The 18,050-nt window shown below is 38.9% G+C and overlaps 1 protein-coding gene across 3 annotated transcripts in view; it reads right to left on the bottom strand.

The window, feature by feature from the left end:
* Positions 1-31: 31 nt before the first annotated feature.
* The window catches only part of LOC117402582 (ectodysplasin-A receptor-associated adapter protein-like), a 35,875-nt gene continuing 17,856 nt past the window's right edge, over positions 32-18,050 (bottom strand). Inside the window, exons 1-6 of one of the 3 annotated variants that reach the window (XM_034003891.3) lie at positions 14,457-14,762; positions 12,117-12,175; positions 11,726-11,771; positions 7,784-7,854; positions 4,864-4,915; positions 32-3,561 (exon numbers count right to left, since the gene is read on the bottom strand). In XM_034003891.3, the coding sequence (XP_033859782.1) occupies positions 3,200-3,561; positions 4,864-4,915; positions 7,784-7,854; positions 11,726-11,771; positions 12,117-12,175; positions 14,457-14,511 (645 nt within the window). In that variant the 5' untranslated portion in view covers positions 14,512-14,762 and the 3' untranslated portion in view covers positions 32-3,199. Of the gene's footprint in view, positions 3,562-4,863; positions 4,916-7,783; positions 7,855-11,725; positions 11,772-11,942; positions 12,058-12,116; positions 12,176-14,456; positions 14,763-18,050 lie in introns of those variants that run through there. The other 2 variants (XM_034003892.3, XM_059023826.1) reach the window with 2 other exon arrangements.

Raw genomic sequence — 18,050 nt, 5'->3', positions numbered from 1 at the left:
CATGTTTTCAAAGACAAGTGAGCAAGCCAAGCATGCAGAGGAGATTTATATGAGTGTATTCTGTGACATGTATATCTTACCAATTATCTTCCATTACCAAAGTATTTACACATTTCAGGCATGGTAATTAATAATCATCCAAAACATGATTATACAAGACCTGTAGTTACAGGAATCGGCTTAAGGACAGATTAAATAATCTTTTTTTTTTTTTTTTTCACAAGCCAGTCATGAAATGATTAGCACTCAGCAAACATTTACAGGGCAGTGTATTTTAAAGTACATTCATGCATAAAACAGATTACAATCGGCTCATCAGAGTTTGTAGCATTGTAAAAAAGGCTTTTAAAACATATGTTTTTTTTTTGTATACTATCAATATCCCTACAGGAATTAGAAGAAATATAGGCCCATAACCACAAAAAAAAAAAAAAAAAAAAAAACACAACATAAAATGACAGGAATCCTTTGGTCAAAATCCTTTACTGGTTTGTTTTCTTTCTGTCTGAAACTGACACCAGAGTGAAAATATTATAAGATTATCCCATTTTCAAAACACTAAACATCTTCATCTCTGGCACAATGAGTGAGTGAAGAAAAAGTATGAGGATAAGAACAATACACATTGAAGTTTATAGCCCCAAATTACTAAATATTACATTTTTGAATTAATGTCATGCTCATGAAAGGTTTCTTAACAAGTACATTCAACCACATTTAGAAGTACTGATGCAGGTTTGATTCACCAAGATACAATAACAAGTTTACAATAATATCCTTCTCTTATTTATGAGGGTTGGGGAAGTGAGGACTTTTAGGAATTAAATAAGACAGGCCTATATTTTTTATTTTTACTTACATTGGTCCAGCCTAGGGTTAATACAGGGTTGGCAGTGGCATAAAGTCCCTACATGTTGGTACAGGCACAGAACACAGCATGGGAACACAATTATGAAATAATTATGAAATGTTGCTATTGGGTGTGCTGTTGAGGCCTATATGTGAATATCACATGGTTAATTAACTAAGGGCTGTTATAAAAATGTGTGTTTGAGGCCTCAGCTTACTCATACAGACAGCATGGTATCACTAGGTGATGTTAACACTCAATTTCTTTCACTGCAACCTTGTGTTCCCCACGGCTTGTTCTGTGCCTGTAGAAAATCTTGCATTCTACTTCATCTAGACAAGCCACAGCATGTGTGGATGAATTTAAAGTGATGTTCTGCCAGATCTGTAATACGGCTGCACAAAACAAATGATCCTCTGCCTTGTCTTGAAACCCTGGGAACTCTAATGGAGTCATGCCTTGAAAAAAAAGGTAGTGCTATTTAACTTCAGCAGTTTCTTCTAAAGCATCACAAATTCATCTCTAATTTAAATAAGCACCTTTTTGTGAAATTAAAGCAAGGGGTTGTGGGTTGGGAGAGAGGGGCTCTATAAAGAACATAAGAAAATGTACAAATGAGAGGCCATTTGGCCTATCTAAGCTTGTCTAGTTCCTAGTAGCTGATTTGTCAAGTTAGTTCTTAAAAGGATCCAAGTGATTGTGCCTCAACAGCATGACTGGGTAGCCCATTCCACCACTCACCCTCACCACTCTGTGCGAAGAAGGGTTTCCTTCCCTCTGTCTTAAGTCTAAAGCACCAGTCTTAAGATGAGTCTAGTCTTGGTAACCATGTCTTAAGCCATCTCAAGAATTATACACAGCAAAGATAAACATTTAAACATTTTTTCTGCATATTTAATTTACCGAAAATAAAATGAGGTATACACTGTACATGGATGAAGGCATCAGCAGAAATGTGTTCTTGTCAACCCATCACACAATATCAGGCTGGCCCCGGTACTGTGTTGCTATGGATGTAAAACTTAAAACGAAATAAAGTCGACAACGGTTTCCACTAATGCATTATTCAGATGTTGATGTTGTTTACTTGGAAGATGTGGTGTGTGTATGTCAGGCAGCTCGATGCAGGAAAGGCAGCTCTTCATTGTATAATTGCTGATCCACTGGCTTGCTCAGAGTCATTATTTTTTTGTAAATTTTTTCCATCCATGTTCTTAATGAAAATTACAGCATACTGCACGATGGTCAGGCAGGAAAAAGACCAGCTTAGGCATGAGTGAGTGTAAGAATCACACACAAACACTAAGTTGTACGTGTAGGTATGATATCCACGGTGCCATGTGGTTGTGAGAGAATACTTAATTAAACTCAGAACTGTAGAGTTGTGAACCTGCATGCACTGAATGAGGAGAAGGGTGCATTTCAAGGAAGCACCATTTAGTGGTAAATGCAAAATTTAACTGCAAAGAGAAATTAGACGCAAAGCTAGCAAAAACCGGAAAAGTTTACAATCATTAAAAGTAATGCTAAAATCCCCTACTTAAAATATATTTATATTTTTGCATTACTGTACATTCATTTTCATAAACATTTTTTCCCCCTTTACCCTACTGTAGCTCGCTTTAAACTTCAATGCCTAGTACTTACAGCTGCAGGCAGAGAAAGGACAAGAGCAGCTATTGGTTCTTTCACAGTCACTCTGTGTCACAGTCTGATCCTGTGCACCCCTTCATTAAAGCTCACATTTTCATCCACATCACTATAAAAAGACAAGGTGCAGTGTAGTCTCATCAATGACTTCCTGTCTTTACAAACGTTTGAAATTATATACCACACGGTATATGTAAAAAGGCAATTGAATACATGTCCCGGGTACTGCTTTCAGATAACAGTCCCTGACTGTGTCTTACAGCTTGGCCCAAATCAGAAAAGGTAGCACTAAACTAACCAAATGCTGGAAAAATACTAGCAAGTTCAACTACTGTAGCACAGCAGCCTACATTCCTGTACCATAGAAACTACCATCCTTGGCTTGTTTTTATTACCCCCATTGGAAGCTGAGCCCAGTAACACTACTGGTTTAATCAACATGAAAAAAAAAAAAACTTAAATATCGTAAAATTTAGTACAGGCATTGAATAGCAAGACCAATGGTTTCATACACTTTAATAAGTGCAGATGGGAAATATCTGTCCAGAACCCCCCTCCCTGCAAATATTAAAAAGTAGAAATTCTATTTTTAAAGTTTGGGACTAAAAAACAAACAAACAAACAAAAAAACCAAGCAAGACGCCAACAATTGACATGAAGCAGTCTATAGATCACAAACAAGGATGAGCTTCTATCTAGCTAATAGGTTTGGTGCCATCTCTTCGGCCAGTCTTTTTCAACCCAGAGCTGCAGCACCTTAAGGACGTCAATCCTCCTGTAGAGCTTGCAGAGGTCTATCAGCTGCTCCACTGTCTTCTCGCTGTTCCGCAACAAGAACTCCAGGGTGGGGCTCTGCTGTGGCCGGTGCTCCAGGAAGCACAGCTCGTCATAGCTCATGCCCCACTTGCTGGCAAAGTTCCTCCAGTTTTTGACGGTGGGGTGGTGGGTGTCCAGCTTTAGCTGCAGCTTGTACAGCAAGTCTTCATCGTTCATTAAGTCACTGATCATAGGAGGAGGGGTGGAGGGCAAAGATGAGCAGCAGCATTTCTCACATGGGCTATCTGTGCAGAGAAGACAAAAAAAGGAAAATAGTTCAAATATATTGCAGCACAGTAGGAGAGGTGGGGGGGGGGGGGGGGACGATGACGACACAGGTAACGAACCTGGCTCCACGTGAAACTGAATATTATTTGTTAATTGCTTTATTGTTTTGGCAGTTGGCCTCGTCATTGTAAATGCCTGTGGGTTGGGTCATGTTTTTAAAGGGGCGAACGACTGGGAGTGAGTGAAGCTCAGTTACTATATATATATATATACACACATACACACACACACAGTGCTGTACAAAAGTGTATTTTAACAATAGTTAATGTATAGAAGCTGTACATATCTTTGGTACAGACTGGAGATTATACACACACTGCTGTGCAAAAGTCTTAGACATGTTGTATTTTTCTACTCTGATGAATTATGAGCATTAACAATTTACTCAAAGTCCCCACTAGTGTTTTCTACTACTACAACAACCTTGACTTGCAACAGACAACAGAACTGGCAGAAGACACAGGTGGTGTTGTCCATCAAATCAACAGTACAAAGGTTACTCTTGAAATCAGGACTTAAAGGATGTGTTGCAGTAAGAATACCTCTGTTAAGAAAGGGGAACAAGGCTAAAAGGCTAAAATATGCACACAAACACAGAAATTAGACTATGGAACAATGGTCAAAGGTGCTTTGGACTTTTGATGGATGGATGACACCTGTGCCTTCTGCCAGTTCTGCTGTCAATTCAATGCTTGTCTTCTTTCCATTCCTTAAGGATATTGTCATCAAGTATTACTCATCCTTGTTAGACAGCTTTTTGGGTCTTCCAGTGCTGGGTTTGTCAATTATAGATGAGGTTTCTCTGTACTTGTTGATTATGCTTCGGATACCACACCTTTAAAATCAAGTGCTGCTTTTCACTCAATGTTTTTTCTTCTTTATGCAAATCAAGCTTGTTATAATAGTAGAAAACATGTGCTAGGTTGTTACACAGTGATTGGAGAGGGGTTTCTCTGTACAGAACAGAAAGCATGAAAAGCTCTAACAGGAACATGCAAGGGAAGCACTGAAAATGACCATGAAGCTAAGGAACGGCAGCAAAAAAAAAATTATGCCTTTAACCAGGTACTGAACTACTTCCAGGGTCACCACAGTGGTCCCCTACATTTGCATATCTGATTGTGTTGGGCTTCAGTCATTGCAATCACAACATACGTTTACTGTTTTAAATAGAGATGTGATAGACATTTGGAGTAGAATCCAGTTAGAAAGCATAATTGCTGGCTGGGACAGTACTGTACAGCAAAAGTTGTATTTACCTTCTGTTGATATATGTCCAGTGTAAATGTACTGGCTCTCACTGTCTTCAGGCTGCAAGATAAAATACTTATTTAATGAACAGTTGCCATATATAAAAATCAGTGGACCACGATAATGCAAATCTAAAATGATTATTACTAAACTGTGCTTTCATCACCATGCACTGATTCACTATTGACTTACTACAAGCAAATTTACAGGCTGCTTCATTTACAGCACACTTCTAGGAGTGGGGTCAAGGAATGTAATGTAAAAACTTGCATTGTGATGCAACAGTTCAGTTAGTGAGTCACAAGGACTTTGCAACCGTCTTTTTCTCCTTTTGGCACCATGACAGCATAGTCCTTGACAGCATTGTACTAGCGGTCACTACAGTATGGAATAGAAAAGAGCTCTATTTTATTACAAGTAGGCTGCCATGTGATCAATTTGATCATATGATTTATCAAACCTGAATACACCGATTGATAAAAAAAAGTGCTAGTTCCAGGTATCATTCCTAATACCTTTTTATACTATTAAATGTATCCATTAATTGCATTATATTGCTGTTCTATTAATTAGACTTACTGCTATTTTATTGTAATACTTTATTTTACTATATAAAAGTATACATTTTCTATAGAAAAACTACATTGCAAATGCTGATGATAATTGTGGCTGGACATTATCTTTTGTATGAACCTAATTAATTGACACCCTGTTCACACTTGTATCGTAACAATACTGTTAACATTTGTTTCGGGTTTAGAATATACCGATATGATAACACTTTCTGTCTCACTTTGCAGCACCTGTACAAAACCGACACTGTTGCGATATACCTGTCCACGTCTAAGCTGGTTGATATCGATACACTCAGAGATATTCTGTATACACAAGATAAAACTCCACTGATTCTCTATGGTGACTGTCACGCTGCACGCAAAGGTTTGTGGGATATTGTGGAAGGGTGGTGGGCAATTCACTGACAGACAGGAGACAAAATTTTATTTGTAACGCTGCTCAGGTGCACTGACTTATGTTTACCTGCAGAGGGTGCTGTTGTCCAAGGCCTGAATACTGACAACAGTAGTCAGGACCACAGGATTACCAATACCGGTATACAGTCCAGTGCACATACAAGTGCTCAAAATAATGATGAAAACAAAAGGCACAAAGTAAAAGGGAAAACAAAACTCTACTAATAAAACTACAAAATAAAGGTGCTGCACTCTGCAGCGTTTCCCCGACCGTCGCTACCCGCACGGTCTGGGTCAGCGTCCCCTCAGACTATGGTCTATACTTTTGGGGCCTGCCCACGGTTTCTCCGCTACCCCTATATATATTTATATTCTCCGGCCGTTCTCGGTCCTGCAATAGAGCTTCCACTTGCTCGTTTGTCATCCTATAGGGGCCAACCTGAGGGAACAACAGTGTTATTTTATAGGCCCAGCAATCCTCCAAGGCCCGCCTCCCAAACATTCAGAGAAAGGGAGAGACCACACACCCTCGTCCCACCTCTCCATGTCATTGCCATGACTGACAGGCGGATCTTACGGGTTGCTGCCGTCTTCCTGCAGAACCACGCATGTGCCAAACAGTCAGCACAGATCTCCCCTGTTAAAGATATACAGAGAGCTCGGGAGAAGATTTTCTATTGAGTCAAAGGAGCGCTGTCGGATTCAGCTTCTTTGAGCTTATTTTATTGATGTTTTAAAATATAAAAAAACTTGCCCAGGGTGTCTTGACGAAAAACACAACCCGTGGTAATGATGACATGCCGTAATCTATATGAAAAATACACTTTTCTGAACACAGCACCAGATATGGCGCATGCGCAGAAAACAGAAAGGAGCATTTCACGCAGACAGGTGCAAATACAGACAGGTGCAATTATAATACTTGGATTTATTAGCTGTCAGTTTTTATAAGTTTTTAACCATTTATTCAAATTTCACTTTGATCATTTGCTATTGTAACCTATCTGTAAATATATATAAAAAAAACCAAAAAAAACAACACAACAATAAATAAATCAAACAAGCCGGACAGAAGTAAAAGGAGTTGAGAATCTTGGCAATATCTCTGGTGTAAGCGTACTGCGGATGCCTCAGACTCATCCATTCTGTTGTTGTTCCAATCCACCCGTCAACACATGATCTGTTCCATGTCATATCACAACTGTGCTGGTAGGAAACGTGCTCTTGACTGGGTTATAGCAAAACGACGCCAGTGTGAACAGACATTGCAATTCTGTTCCAAAACGATACTGGTATAAAAATTCAAGTGTGAACAGGGCTTTAAGTTCAAATCACAGAAGGCTGTTGGGAGGAACCCACCACATGTTCCCTAGATGCTAATGTGCCTGTAGATCAGGGGAATGTTCTCTGGCATTCTAAAAATATGAAGCATTAACATCATTTAGCGCCGCCGTAGATCTTTTAATTTTTCTGCATTTTTCTTGCCAGAGCCAAACAAGTTATCTTCCTGTTTAATTAATAGGCAGTTAAACCCCAGCTGAGCTAGGTACACGGGAAGTGAATGGAGAAAGAAAACCAACTGTATATCAAATTTATAGCACTGAGGCAGGATAAATGGACTTCATCCGAGCCATAGTCATTACAAGTCTGGAAAACTCAATGGTCAACAGACGAACAATGAGTGACTTGTGAGAATGTCGTTATGCTAATGAGAGTTTATAAAGCCTTGGTTACTTCCCCTTTAGAAGTTGATAGGGGTTATTAAATGCAGTTTAATATTTACTCATGTTGTTCCGGCTCTTTAGATTGCGTTAGTCATTTTTGGTTTCATTCGTTAACATTCTGCCAACCTTTCAGCCACAGATAACGCTGCCTGTGTAAACAGAACATGGTATTTGTGTACCCTCCCCCCACTCCTCCAACCTCTTTAAGAGCAACAACAGTGTACATTTCTTACCTGTCTTATTCTGCCCGGCTGGGATATTAGGTTAACCGAAGCTAATTGCAGTGTAACTTCATCTAAGGCATCTGTGAAACAAGCAATATCCAGAAATAGGTAAACAATGCAGTGACGACCCAAGGGTTTTTCCCTGCATGGAATAAAGCAATCGTACCAGAGTGACACAAACAGGGTTGTCACAGTGGAATAATTCAAAATGATATCAATTTACAACTACCCTAGGCCCTTGTGTAAGAGGCTTGAACCCTGTGGAACATGCTAAGGATCATGCAAATCTGATGAGATTAAAATATATCTTCCTGGATATCACAGAAAACATGAGCTGTGATCCTCATTTCATCTAATGCTTAGGCATCTTCCGGTGAGATGGTAAAGGACAGTGACCGAGGTTCAACTAGATACCAGGCGGGCTGGCCTAATTTAACATCCCAGTTGAAACAATTGCATAATTAAACATTACATTGTTATATTACAATCCCTAGCCACGATATTGTGGAAGAGGTTTTAGGACAATATTTCTCTAGATAAAGATAAAGAATGAGTGCTTGTTTTACAAACATAAATAAATATATACAGCCACACACTCTCATTCACACCACTCTGCTACTCCAATGTTTCTAAAATGCAGCCAGTGACACCGCATGAAATCAGTCTATTTCACTACACTCGTCTTGGTTTGGGCAGATTGCATTCTTATTCCTCCTACTACTTCCCTTTTAATACTAATATATATATATATATATATATATATATATATATATATATATATATATATATATATATATATACAGTACTGTGCAAAAGTTTTAGGCAGGTGTGAAAAAATGCTGTAAAGTAAGAATGCTTTCAAAAATAGACATGTTAATAGATTATATTTATCAATTAACTAAATGCAAAGTGAGTGAACAGAAGAAAAATCTAAATCAAATCCATATTTGGTGTGACCACCCTTTGCCTTCAAAACAGCATCAATTCTTCTAGGTACACTTGCACAAAGTCAGGGATTTTGTAGGCATATAGTCAGGTGTATGATTAAACAATTATACCAAACAGGTGCTAATGATCATCAATTCAATATGTAGGTTGAAACACAATCATTAACTGAAACAGAAACAGCTGTGTAGGAGGAATAAAACTGGGTGAGGAACAGCCAAACTCAGCTAACAAGGTGAGGTTGCTGAAGACAGTTTACTGTCAAAAGTCATACACCATGGCAAGACTGAGCACAGCAACAAGACACAACGTAGCTATACTGCATCAGCAAGGTCTCTTGCAGGCAGAAATTTCAAGGCAGACAGTGGTTTCCAGATGTGCTGTCCAAGCTCTTTTGAAGAAGCACAAAGAAACGGGCAACGTTGAGGACCGTAGACGCAGTGGTCGGCCAAGGAAACTTACTGCAGCAGATGAAAGACACATCATGCTTACTTCCCTTCGCAATCGGAAGATGTCCAGCAGTGCCATCAGCTCAGAATTGGCAGAAAACAGTGGGACCCTGGTACACCCATCTACTGTCCGGAGAAGTCTGGTCAGAAGTGGCCTTCATGGAAGACTTGCGGCCAAAAAGCCATACCTCCGACGTGGAAACAAGGCCAAGCGACTCAACTATGCACGAAAACACAGGAACTGGGGTGCAGAAAAATGGCAGCAGGTGCTCTGGACTGATGAGTCAAAATTTGAAATATTTGGCTGTAGCAGAAGGCAGTTTGTTCGCCGAAGGGCTGGAGAGCGGTACACGAATGAGTGTCTGCAGGCAACAGTGAAGCATGGTAGAGGTTCCTTGCAAGTTTGGGGCTGCATTTCTGCAAATGGAGTTGGGGATTTGGTCAGAATTAATGGTCTCCTCAGTGCTGAGAAGTACAGGCAGATACTTATCCATCATGCAATACCATCAGGGAGGCATCTGATTGGCCCCAAATTTATTCTGCAGCATGACAACGACTCCAAACATACAGCGAAAGTCATTAAGAACTATCTTCAGCGTAAAGAAGAATAAGGAGTCCTAGAAGCGATGGTATGACCCCCACAGAGCCCTGATATCAACATCATCGAGTCTGTCTGGGATTACATGAAGAGAGAGAAGCAACTGAGGCTGCCTAAATCCACAGAAGAACTGTGGTTAGTTCTCCAAGATGTTTGGGCCAACCTACCTGCCAAGTTCCTTCAAAAACTGTGTGCAAGTGTACCTAGAAGAATTGATGCTGTTTTGAAGGCAAAGGGTGTTCACACCAAATATGGATTTGATTTAGATTTTTCTTCTGTTCACTCACTTTGCATTTAGTTAATTGATAAATATAATCTATTAACATGTCTATTTTTGAAAGCATTCTTACTTTACAGCATTTTTTCACACCTGCCTAAAACTTTTGCACAGTACTGTATATATAAACTGGACAACATTTTTAGATTCTGTGGTATTGCCTACACAGGATAACCTTCAAAATGGATGCATTACTAAAATAGTTAAAAATATAATTTAAACCTATATAAAAATGATACTTATACTGTACATTACATTACACTCAATTCTGATTAATAATGATTAAAGAAAATCCATTTTTCACAGGGATGTAAATTTACATTTCCTAAAGCCCTAAATAAATACAAATCAGTTCATTTGTATCCAAATGCTTTAAATACAACCAATATCCTTTAATTAGAAATTAATGCTGGGTTGTGAGATTAATTAATTTCTGGGATTGATCACTAATTCACATGCAGTATAGGCAGACCTCAGTTTCACACCTATATCATATAAGCAAGAGATAGTTGCAGAATTAGGCACTAGGGGGTCTATTCATAACGGGTTAACCCGTCGAAATGAGAAAACAGGAGCACACGATCAGATTTCGTCCACAGCCGCCTATTTAACGGCAGTTGCTATTCATAAGAGATCATTCAGATGCGTCGTTAAGCCCCAGCGATTTTCATCTATGAAGGCATGTTTTTAACGAATTTGAAAGGTTAACGATTACCTCATTAGCATAACGTTTTCATTGCTCCTGAGCGTCAACCTGCTATTCATAAGAGTGAACGACAGCAAAATGCTGTTGATAACTAGGAGTTATTGAACGCTTTCTACAGTCAAGTCTAAACTAACGACAGCCTCGGCAGACTCTTTTTAAAACATATTGTATTACTACACGTACTCTGCTATACAGTTTGACATATCCTTGAATAACACTATTTTGAAAAAAAAAAGGTTTAATATAAATATATACTCACACAAGAACATATTCTATGGTAATCAATTTGAAACAGGTATTTTATTATTATTATTCCTTTGCCGTGATCCACGGCTGACAGTGGTCCTTTTCTTTTTATTTTATTTTACCTGTGTTCACAATAAACAGTTTGGATGAACACTGCCTGTGTGAGCCTGTTTATTTTCATGCAGTGTTACAATACAGTATACCAGTGCTGCTGATGCAGTTGGTGGGAAATTTGGGCTTGCTTGGTATTACAAAAAACAATGATCGAGCCTCCTACGAGGCTCCTACAGGCTTGATCAGTGTTCGAAAGGGATTTTTTTTTTTTTTTGCACACCAGTGTGCAATACAGCATGAAACGTTCACTGATTAATAAACATAAACTCATTGATTCCCTGCTTTAATCGGGGTTTATTATTATTATTATTATTATTATTATTATTATTATTATTATTATTATTATTATTATTAAGAATAGTTGATAATTTGTAAGATTAACACTTAATGTTTTCAAAATGATGATTATTATTATTACTAGAATTTCAGTATTATTCAAAACATCCTACTACAGTGCTTTTTGTTTATTTTTTTATTTATACACATTTATTTAAAAAATACCTTTTTTTTTCCTAAATTATGACATGTCCTGAATTTTTGGCAGATGTGATAGATGGTTTAGGAACAACAAGAATTACAAAGAATATTGCTGAGAATATTACAAGATCCTCCTTACCTTTTGGTGTGCCTGTGTCTTGAACTGGATATTTTGACTGTAAGGACTGGGGAAAAAAAACAAAAATAAAGGCAGTTATTACATCTTTTAAAAATATAGTTTTTAGTTATTTAATTGTTGTTTATTTCTAAAGTATATTATTTATTATTATATCTATCCATTAATATGAACTATTAAACAACATCCAAACGTGGTTCACTATGTTATAACAACTTACCACATGTGTTAAGAAGGCCTGGTATAAACTCATGGCTTTGCCACTCACTGGTTGTATTGGTTACGTATTTCCCTTTTATTTCCACAATCCTGCTAGATAGCTGATGACAGGTACTCTGTAAATGAAACCCTAATATTATTCAAAAGAAAAAGAAAACAAAAAGGGCTGGCATACCATTTCTGAGGAAAAACTGCTAGGATCTGTGTCTTCCACAGGACCTCTGATGATGTGGCCTGGGAAGAAAAAAACAAACAAACAAAAAAAAACAAACTCAATTTATAAAATAACCAGGTTAGTTCCTTGAGAACTTAAGAAAATGTAACCAGCAGGGATAATAATTAATTTACTAATCATGTACTGCACTCCAAACAATTGTTATATATTGTGTTGACCAATCTTGTGCTCTCGTAACATGCGGTTATAAATGTTATGAATCATTTGCATATGAGAAAGATAAATGAAAGAATACAGAAGGTCTCCCTGTCTTTTAACTTCCAGGTAAGATTGTTCCCATGGTAACCAGGAAAAGATGTCTGAAGGTGGGGACAGTTGTTATTTCTTATGAGTCATCTACCACTGAGTGGGTATGCGGTGAGCCTGATATACAGAAACAGGGAGAATATTACATTATTTAAAAAGGGGGAATATTTTACTGCTGTACAGTATGTTCCATAAATATATACTGAAAAATAAAAAAAATAGGAGGCTGTGTGGTCCAGTGGTTAAAGAAAAGGGCTTATAACCAGGAGGCCCCCGGTTCAAATCCCACCTCAGCCACTGACTCATTGTGTGACCGTGACCAAGTCACTTAACCTCCTTGTGCTCCGACTTTCGGGTGAGATGTAATTGTAAGTGATTCTGCAGCTGATGCATAGTTCACACACCCTAGTCTCCGTTAGTCGCCTTGGATAAAGGCGTCTGCTAAATAAACAAATAATAATAATAATTTTAAAAAAAGCCAACATATGTAAAGCTGAAAGTAACCTGCAAGTGTATATAGCATTCTCTTTTTCAACCCTCCCCCAAACAAAAAAAATGGTGTACTTAAAATGCACCAGAAGGGCCTATGTTTTTCAAATGTAATTACTCACCATAGTGAAAGTGAAAATGTTCACTTTTGACTGGCTTACTTTAGCCTATATTGTACACAAACACAAAAATAAACCAGAGCTTGCTAATGCTACATTGCCTTCTATACCTTCTCGTGTAGAGGATCCTTTCTGAACTAAAATCATGAACTGCGACAAAAATAACATTTCTGGTGGCTACAGTTCTTTTGCAGGAAGGCATGGGAATATTGCAAGCTATATAAAACCTTTCTTTTTTTATCAAAAAGCATACACTGCCCCTTGACCCACTCCCCCTACCAGCACATGCTTTGTACGCTTTCAGAAAATATTGCTAATTTTGGACAGCCCCTAACAACATCACTCACATTTGCATTTAATATCACTATAGTACTGAGTTTCCTTCCAGACCTTTTGACAAAGTACAGCGTTTTTGTTGTTTAAGGAAATCCCTCTGCCAGGCTGTCTGTCAAACCACTGTGCAAATAACTGCTCTTTCCAGATGTATGTACCTGACCTTTCTTGAGTTACATCCCTCGAGGTCTGATTTTGACATTGTTATCTGAAATCACTGATGTTCTCATGGAGTTAATGACCACACACATACAGACAAGCTATTTTTAATACGAGGGTCCAGCACTATGCACTGGAGTAAACATTTAGTAAATCAAACAAGTTTTCCTTTAAAAAAAATACATCAACAGTAATTTAAATAACTTATTCATGAATAAATGATTGTTGAATGAATTTGTTAAAGTTAAACAGCATGAAAACAATAAATAAAATCTGTCTATTATAATCATTAAACATGCGTGCCACTTTCAGCACTTTCATGAACAGAACTGGCAGAAGGCACAGATGTCGTTATCCACCCATCAACAGTCCAAAGCACCTTTGACCTTTGTTCCATAATCCAATTTCTATGTTCTTGTGCATATTTTAGCATTTTAGTCAAGAGTGACCTTCGTACTGTTGAGATGGACAACGGCACCTGTTCTGTTGTCAATTGAACGCTTGTCTTCTTTCTATTCCTTAAGGATATTATCTTCAAGTATTCCTCATCCTTGTTAGACAGCTTTTTGGGTCTTCCAGTCCTGGGTTTGTCAATTACAGATGTTTCTCTGTACTTGTTGATTATGCTTCAAATACCACACCTTGAAAAACGAGTGATGCGAGCTATTTCACTCAATGTATTGCCTTCTTTATGCAAGTCAAGGTTGTTATAATAGTAGAAAACACTAGTGGAGACTTTGAGTAAATTGTTGATGCTCATAATGCAACATGTATAAAAATTCAACATGTCTAAGACATATATATATATATATATATATATATATATATATATATATATATATATATATATATATAAGCAACAGTAAAAACTGTCATCTTTAGTCTGTACCACAGATATTTACATATACTATACATTAACCCACCATTCGCTCACCTTCATGTTGGTTCATTTCTCTTTTGCCTTTTGTGCTCCCATCATAGCTTTTCATGGCCTGCCAAATGTTATCAACTACTTTAAAACTGTAGCCACAAGCTGTTATTTCCCTGTTTCTGTCAGTTTGTCCTTTACATTCGCTGTTGTGTTCTTTTTCTTGTGCTTCATTTTATTTTAATTCAGGCTAATCTCTTTATCTTTTATCTCCTCTGTATTTTCCGCTTGCTGCTGCCTGTCTGCAGTGCACTTTCTTCCATTTAAGTTTCCAGAAATGCTATTGGTACTGTAGAAGGGTAAGCCCCCTCTCCCACACTGCCCACTCCCCCTTTTTTCAGAAGCAGATTTTAGTTTCAGTTTTGACTGAAAAGTGACTTTCATAATGTTTTGAATTAACTGTAAAAAATAATGTAATTGTATGTAAAAATAAATAATGTAATTGTATGTAAAAATGTGATAGCTTGTAACTCATTGTTTTTTTTTTTGTTTTTTTTTGTATTCAGATGGCCATCCAAGTTTTCTAGTAATTACTTAATTAGTAAACGTCTCTATTGGACTTTGCTTCTTAAAATGTTACCTTAAAATTTAAATTGATCATTTTGAACTTACGTATGAAGGTTTCCAGTGATTACGACCAGCCAGAAACAATGTATTCCAGTTTTATGCATTCACTGTATCCTTACAATGAAGGCACTTGTATAACCATTAAGCAACAACAAGCAGTTAATACACAAAAAATAATAGCTTTCGTTATTCATAGAACATATCCAAGCCACCCACCCTCCTATTTGACTAATTCTTTTAAAAAAACTTGGATAAACAATGCTGCCAAAAGAAAAATAAACTGTTCAAATCATACAGGGAGAGTCGAGGACTGAAAGAACAGTAACTGTGGTCTTAATTATCTTTCATCCCTAAACAAGCCTGCTAGGCATACACTGTGTTCAGGCGGATCAGCTGCTGCAGGTGCCGACATTTTTAAGCACTACATACAGCCACATTTATCACTGTGCCAGTTTAAATGTGTATTATCTCAATCATATATGTGGGCTATCCTTTTTAATTTGCTAAGCCTTCAGTCACTGCGTGTAGAATTGTACCACGTTAGAGAGCAAGTAGCGGGGTTCTGAAAAAATATAGCATTATATGTCCCCATGTGTTGCTACAACTGTTTAAATAATGTACTGTAATTGATTTTTTCATTGTTAACATCCTGTCAACTTTTTACACTTAAAATGTTAAAGTCTGTTTCAAAGCCCTTTTCTAGTGCAAGCATGAAAGCAAAAGACGTAAAGCAGGATGACTTGTTACACACATTGTTACATTTTCTGGAGGATTAAAAACATCAGAAGACTGATTATACTGGCCAATCCAAACCACACTGACAAGGTTGTCCCAAAACCTCTCATGCATCATAAAACATAAGGAGTTTCAGATCAATTACCATAATGGTGCCCAAATGGTCCTATGGAAGGGCTCAGGCCCTGCACATGTAAAGTATACTTTTGCTTAATTTCAATTTTATAAAATAAGTTTGTTGAAATGAAATGAAATTAAGTTTGTATTAAATACGACAGGGCTAGGGCTAGAATCCCCTCACTGATAAGACAGGTGTGGAAGGTGGCCAGGTGTTAATTAAAACAGGAGCTGCAAAGTTCCTGGTTCTCAGCAAGCTGGAGAAAAAAAAAAGGCTATGGGTTGGCTGTGAACCCTCACGACTTTCTATATATATATATCCAGGGTGAGTGAACTAAGCACGCGACCACCGTGTGTGGAACCGGGGTCATAAGTGCAACCTACAGAAATAGGATTAGTTTAGGGGGATTCTAAATCCCACCCAGTTTATTGGAGTGTGTGTCAGGGAAAATGTTCCTGCTGTGGAACATCCCTTTTAGTGGGAGCACGGCTGAGTCATTTAATTTTTTGGCAAACTTTTATTTTTAGCTGTTTTTACCCACTGTGTTTCGCTTGGCATTTGTGTATTTATTATTTTTGTTACACCTGCTGTATGTCTGCCCGTGCTCTACCGTCGCTGCTACTGCCCGTGCTCTACCGTCGCTGCTACTGCCCGCGCTCTACCGTCGCTGCTACCACCCGCGCTCTACCGTCGCTGCTACCGTCCGCGCTCTACCGTCGCTACTACTGCCCGCGCTCTACCGTCGCTGCTACTGCCAATGCTCTACCGTCGCTGCTACCGCCCGCGCTCTACCGTTACTGCTACCATCGCTGCTACTGCCCACGCTCTACCGTCGCTGCTACCGCCCGTGCTCTACCGTCGCTGCTACCGCCCACGCTCTACCGTCGCTGCTACCGCCCGCGCTCTACCGTCGCTGCTACCGTCCGCGCTCTACCGTCGCTGCTACCGCCCGCACTCTACCGTCGCTGCTACTGCCCGCGCTCTACCGTCGCTGCTACTGCCCGCGCTCTACCGTCGCTGCTACTGCCTGTGCTCTACCGTCGCTGCTACTGCCCGTGCTCTACTGTCGCTACTACTGCCCGTCCTTTTTTCATTTACAGTGACCAATTATTATTTTTACTTATATTTCCTCCCAATTTGGAATGTCCAATTATGTTTTTTCTCCTCACCGCAGGTCCCCACACAGCCAGAATTGCTTTTACACTGAGCAATCCAGAGCAGAGGTGGACGGGCTACCGATCCCGGAGAACATAGGTCAGCCCTGCTTTTATCCACTCAGTTATCGAAAATATTTAAAAGGTGATGAAGTGAGCGGGGAACATTCTCAACAAATAACACATCATCCACATATAATGAGATATGATGTTGGGTATTATTGATAGTGATAGGGTCAGAGAGCTCCGACTGGCGGATCTAATGATAATGCAAACAGCAAAGGTGACAGGGGGCAACCCTGGTGAGTGCCTCTGGAGACGGTAAACTGGGAAGAACATTTATTTCCTGTTAGCACAGACGCAGAGGGATTAGCATATAAATCTTAGATCATGTCAACGAATTCTGAGCCCAGTCCCATATGTTCCAAAACAGACCAAAGAAAATCCCATTCCAAGCGATAAAGGCTTTCTCCGCATCAAGTGAGAGTTCTGCACCGGGATCAGGAACATCTGTGGCAGCATGCAAAATATGAAGCAGACGGCGGACATTATCAGAAGCCAGGTGGGTCTTAATGAAGCCTGTCTGATCACGATGGATTAATTTCATTATATACGTCTCAAGACATCATGATAAAACCTTGGCTTACACCGAGATAAAAGCCACTTTTTTGCCAGAGATGATAGCTTTCAAATAAGATATCCTCCCCGTTTCACTCCCCCCCCTCCAAAGTCCAAGATCGTAAGTTGAAAATTACATCGTAAAACGATCATGAGCCTTTGGTCTTAGTCCTAGCTTCACAAGATGTAATTGCTCTCTTATTGTGGTTTACAGAGGAGCGGAGAACCATCAGGTCTGCCTTGAGAGCCTGGAATTCCTGGGTGAAAGTTAGGAATTCAAAGTTAGGAGGCTGTGTGGTCCAGTGGTTAAAGAAAAGGGCTTGTAACCAGGAGGTCCCTGGTTCAAATCCCACCTCAGCCACTGACTCATTGTGTGACCCTGAGCAAGTCACTTAACCTCCTTGTGCT

This window comes from Acipenser ruthenus, chromosome 5 (genome assembly GCF_902713425.1).
Source record: "Acipenser ruthenus chromosome 5, fAciRut3.2 maternal haplotype, whole genome shotgun sequence".
Classification (NCBI taxonomy): Eukaryota; Metazoa; Chordata; class Actinopteri; order Acipenseriformes; family Acipenseridae; genus Acipenser; species Acipenser ruthenus.
The sequence above is the reverse complement of the archived record's forward strand: the minus strand, read 5'-3'. Positions and strand labels throughout refer to the sequence as shown.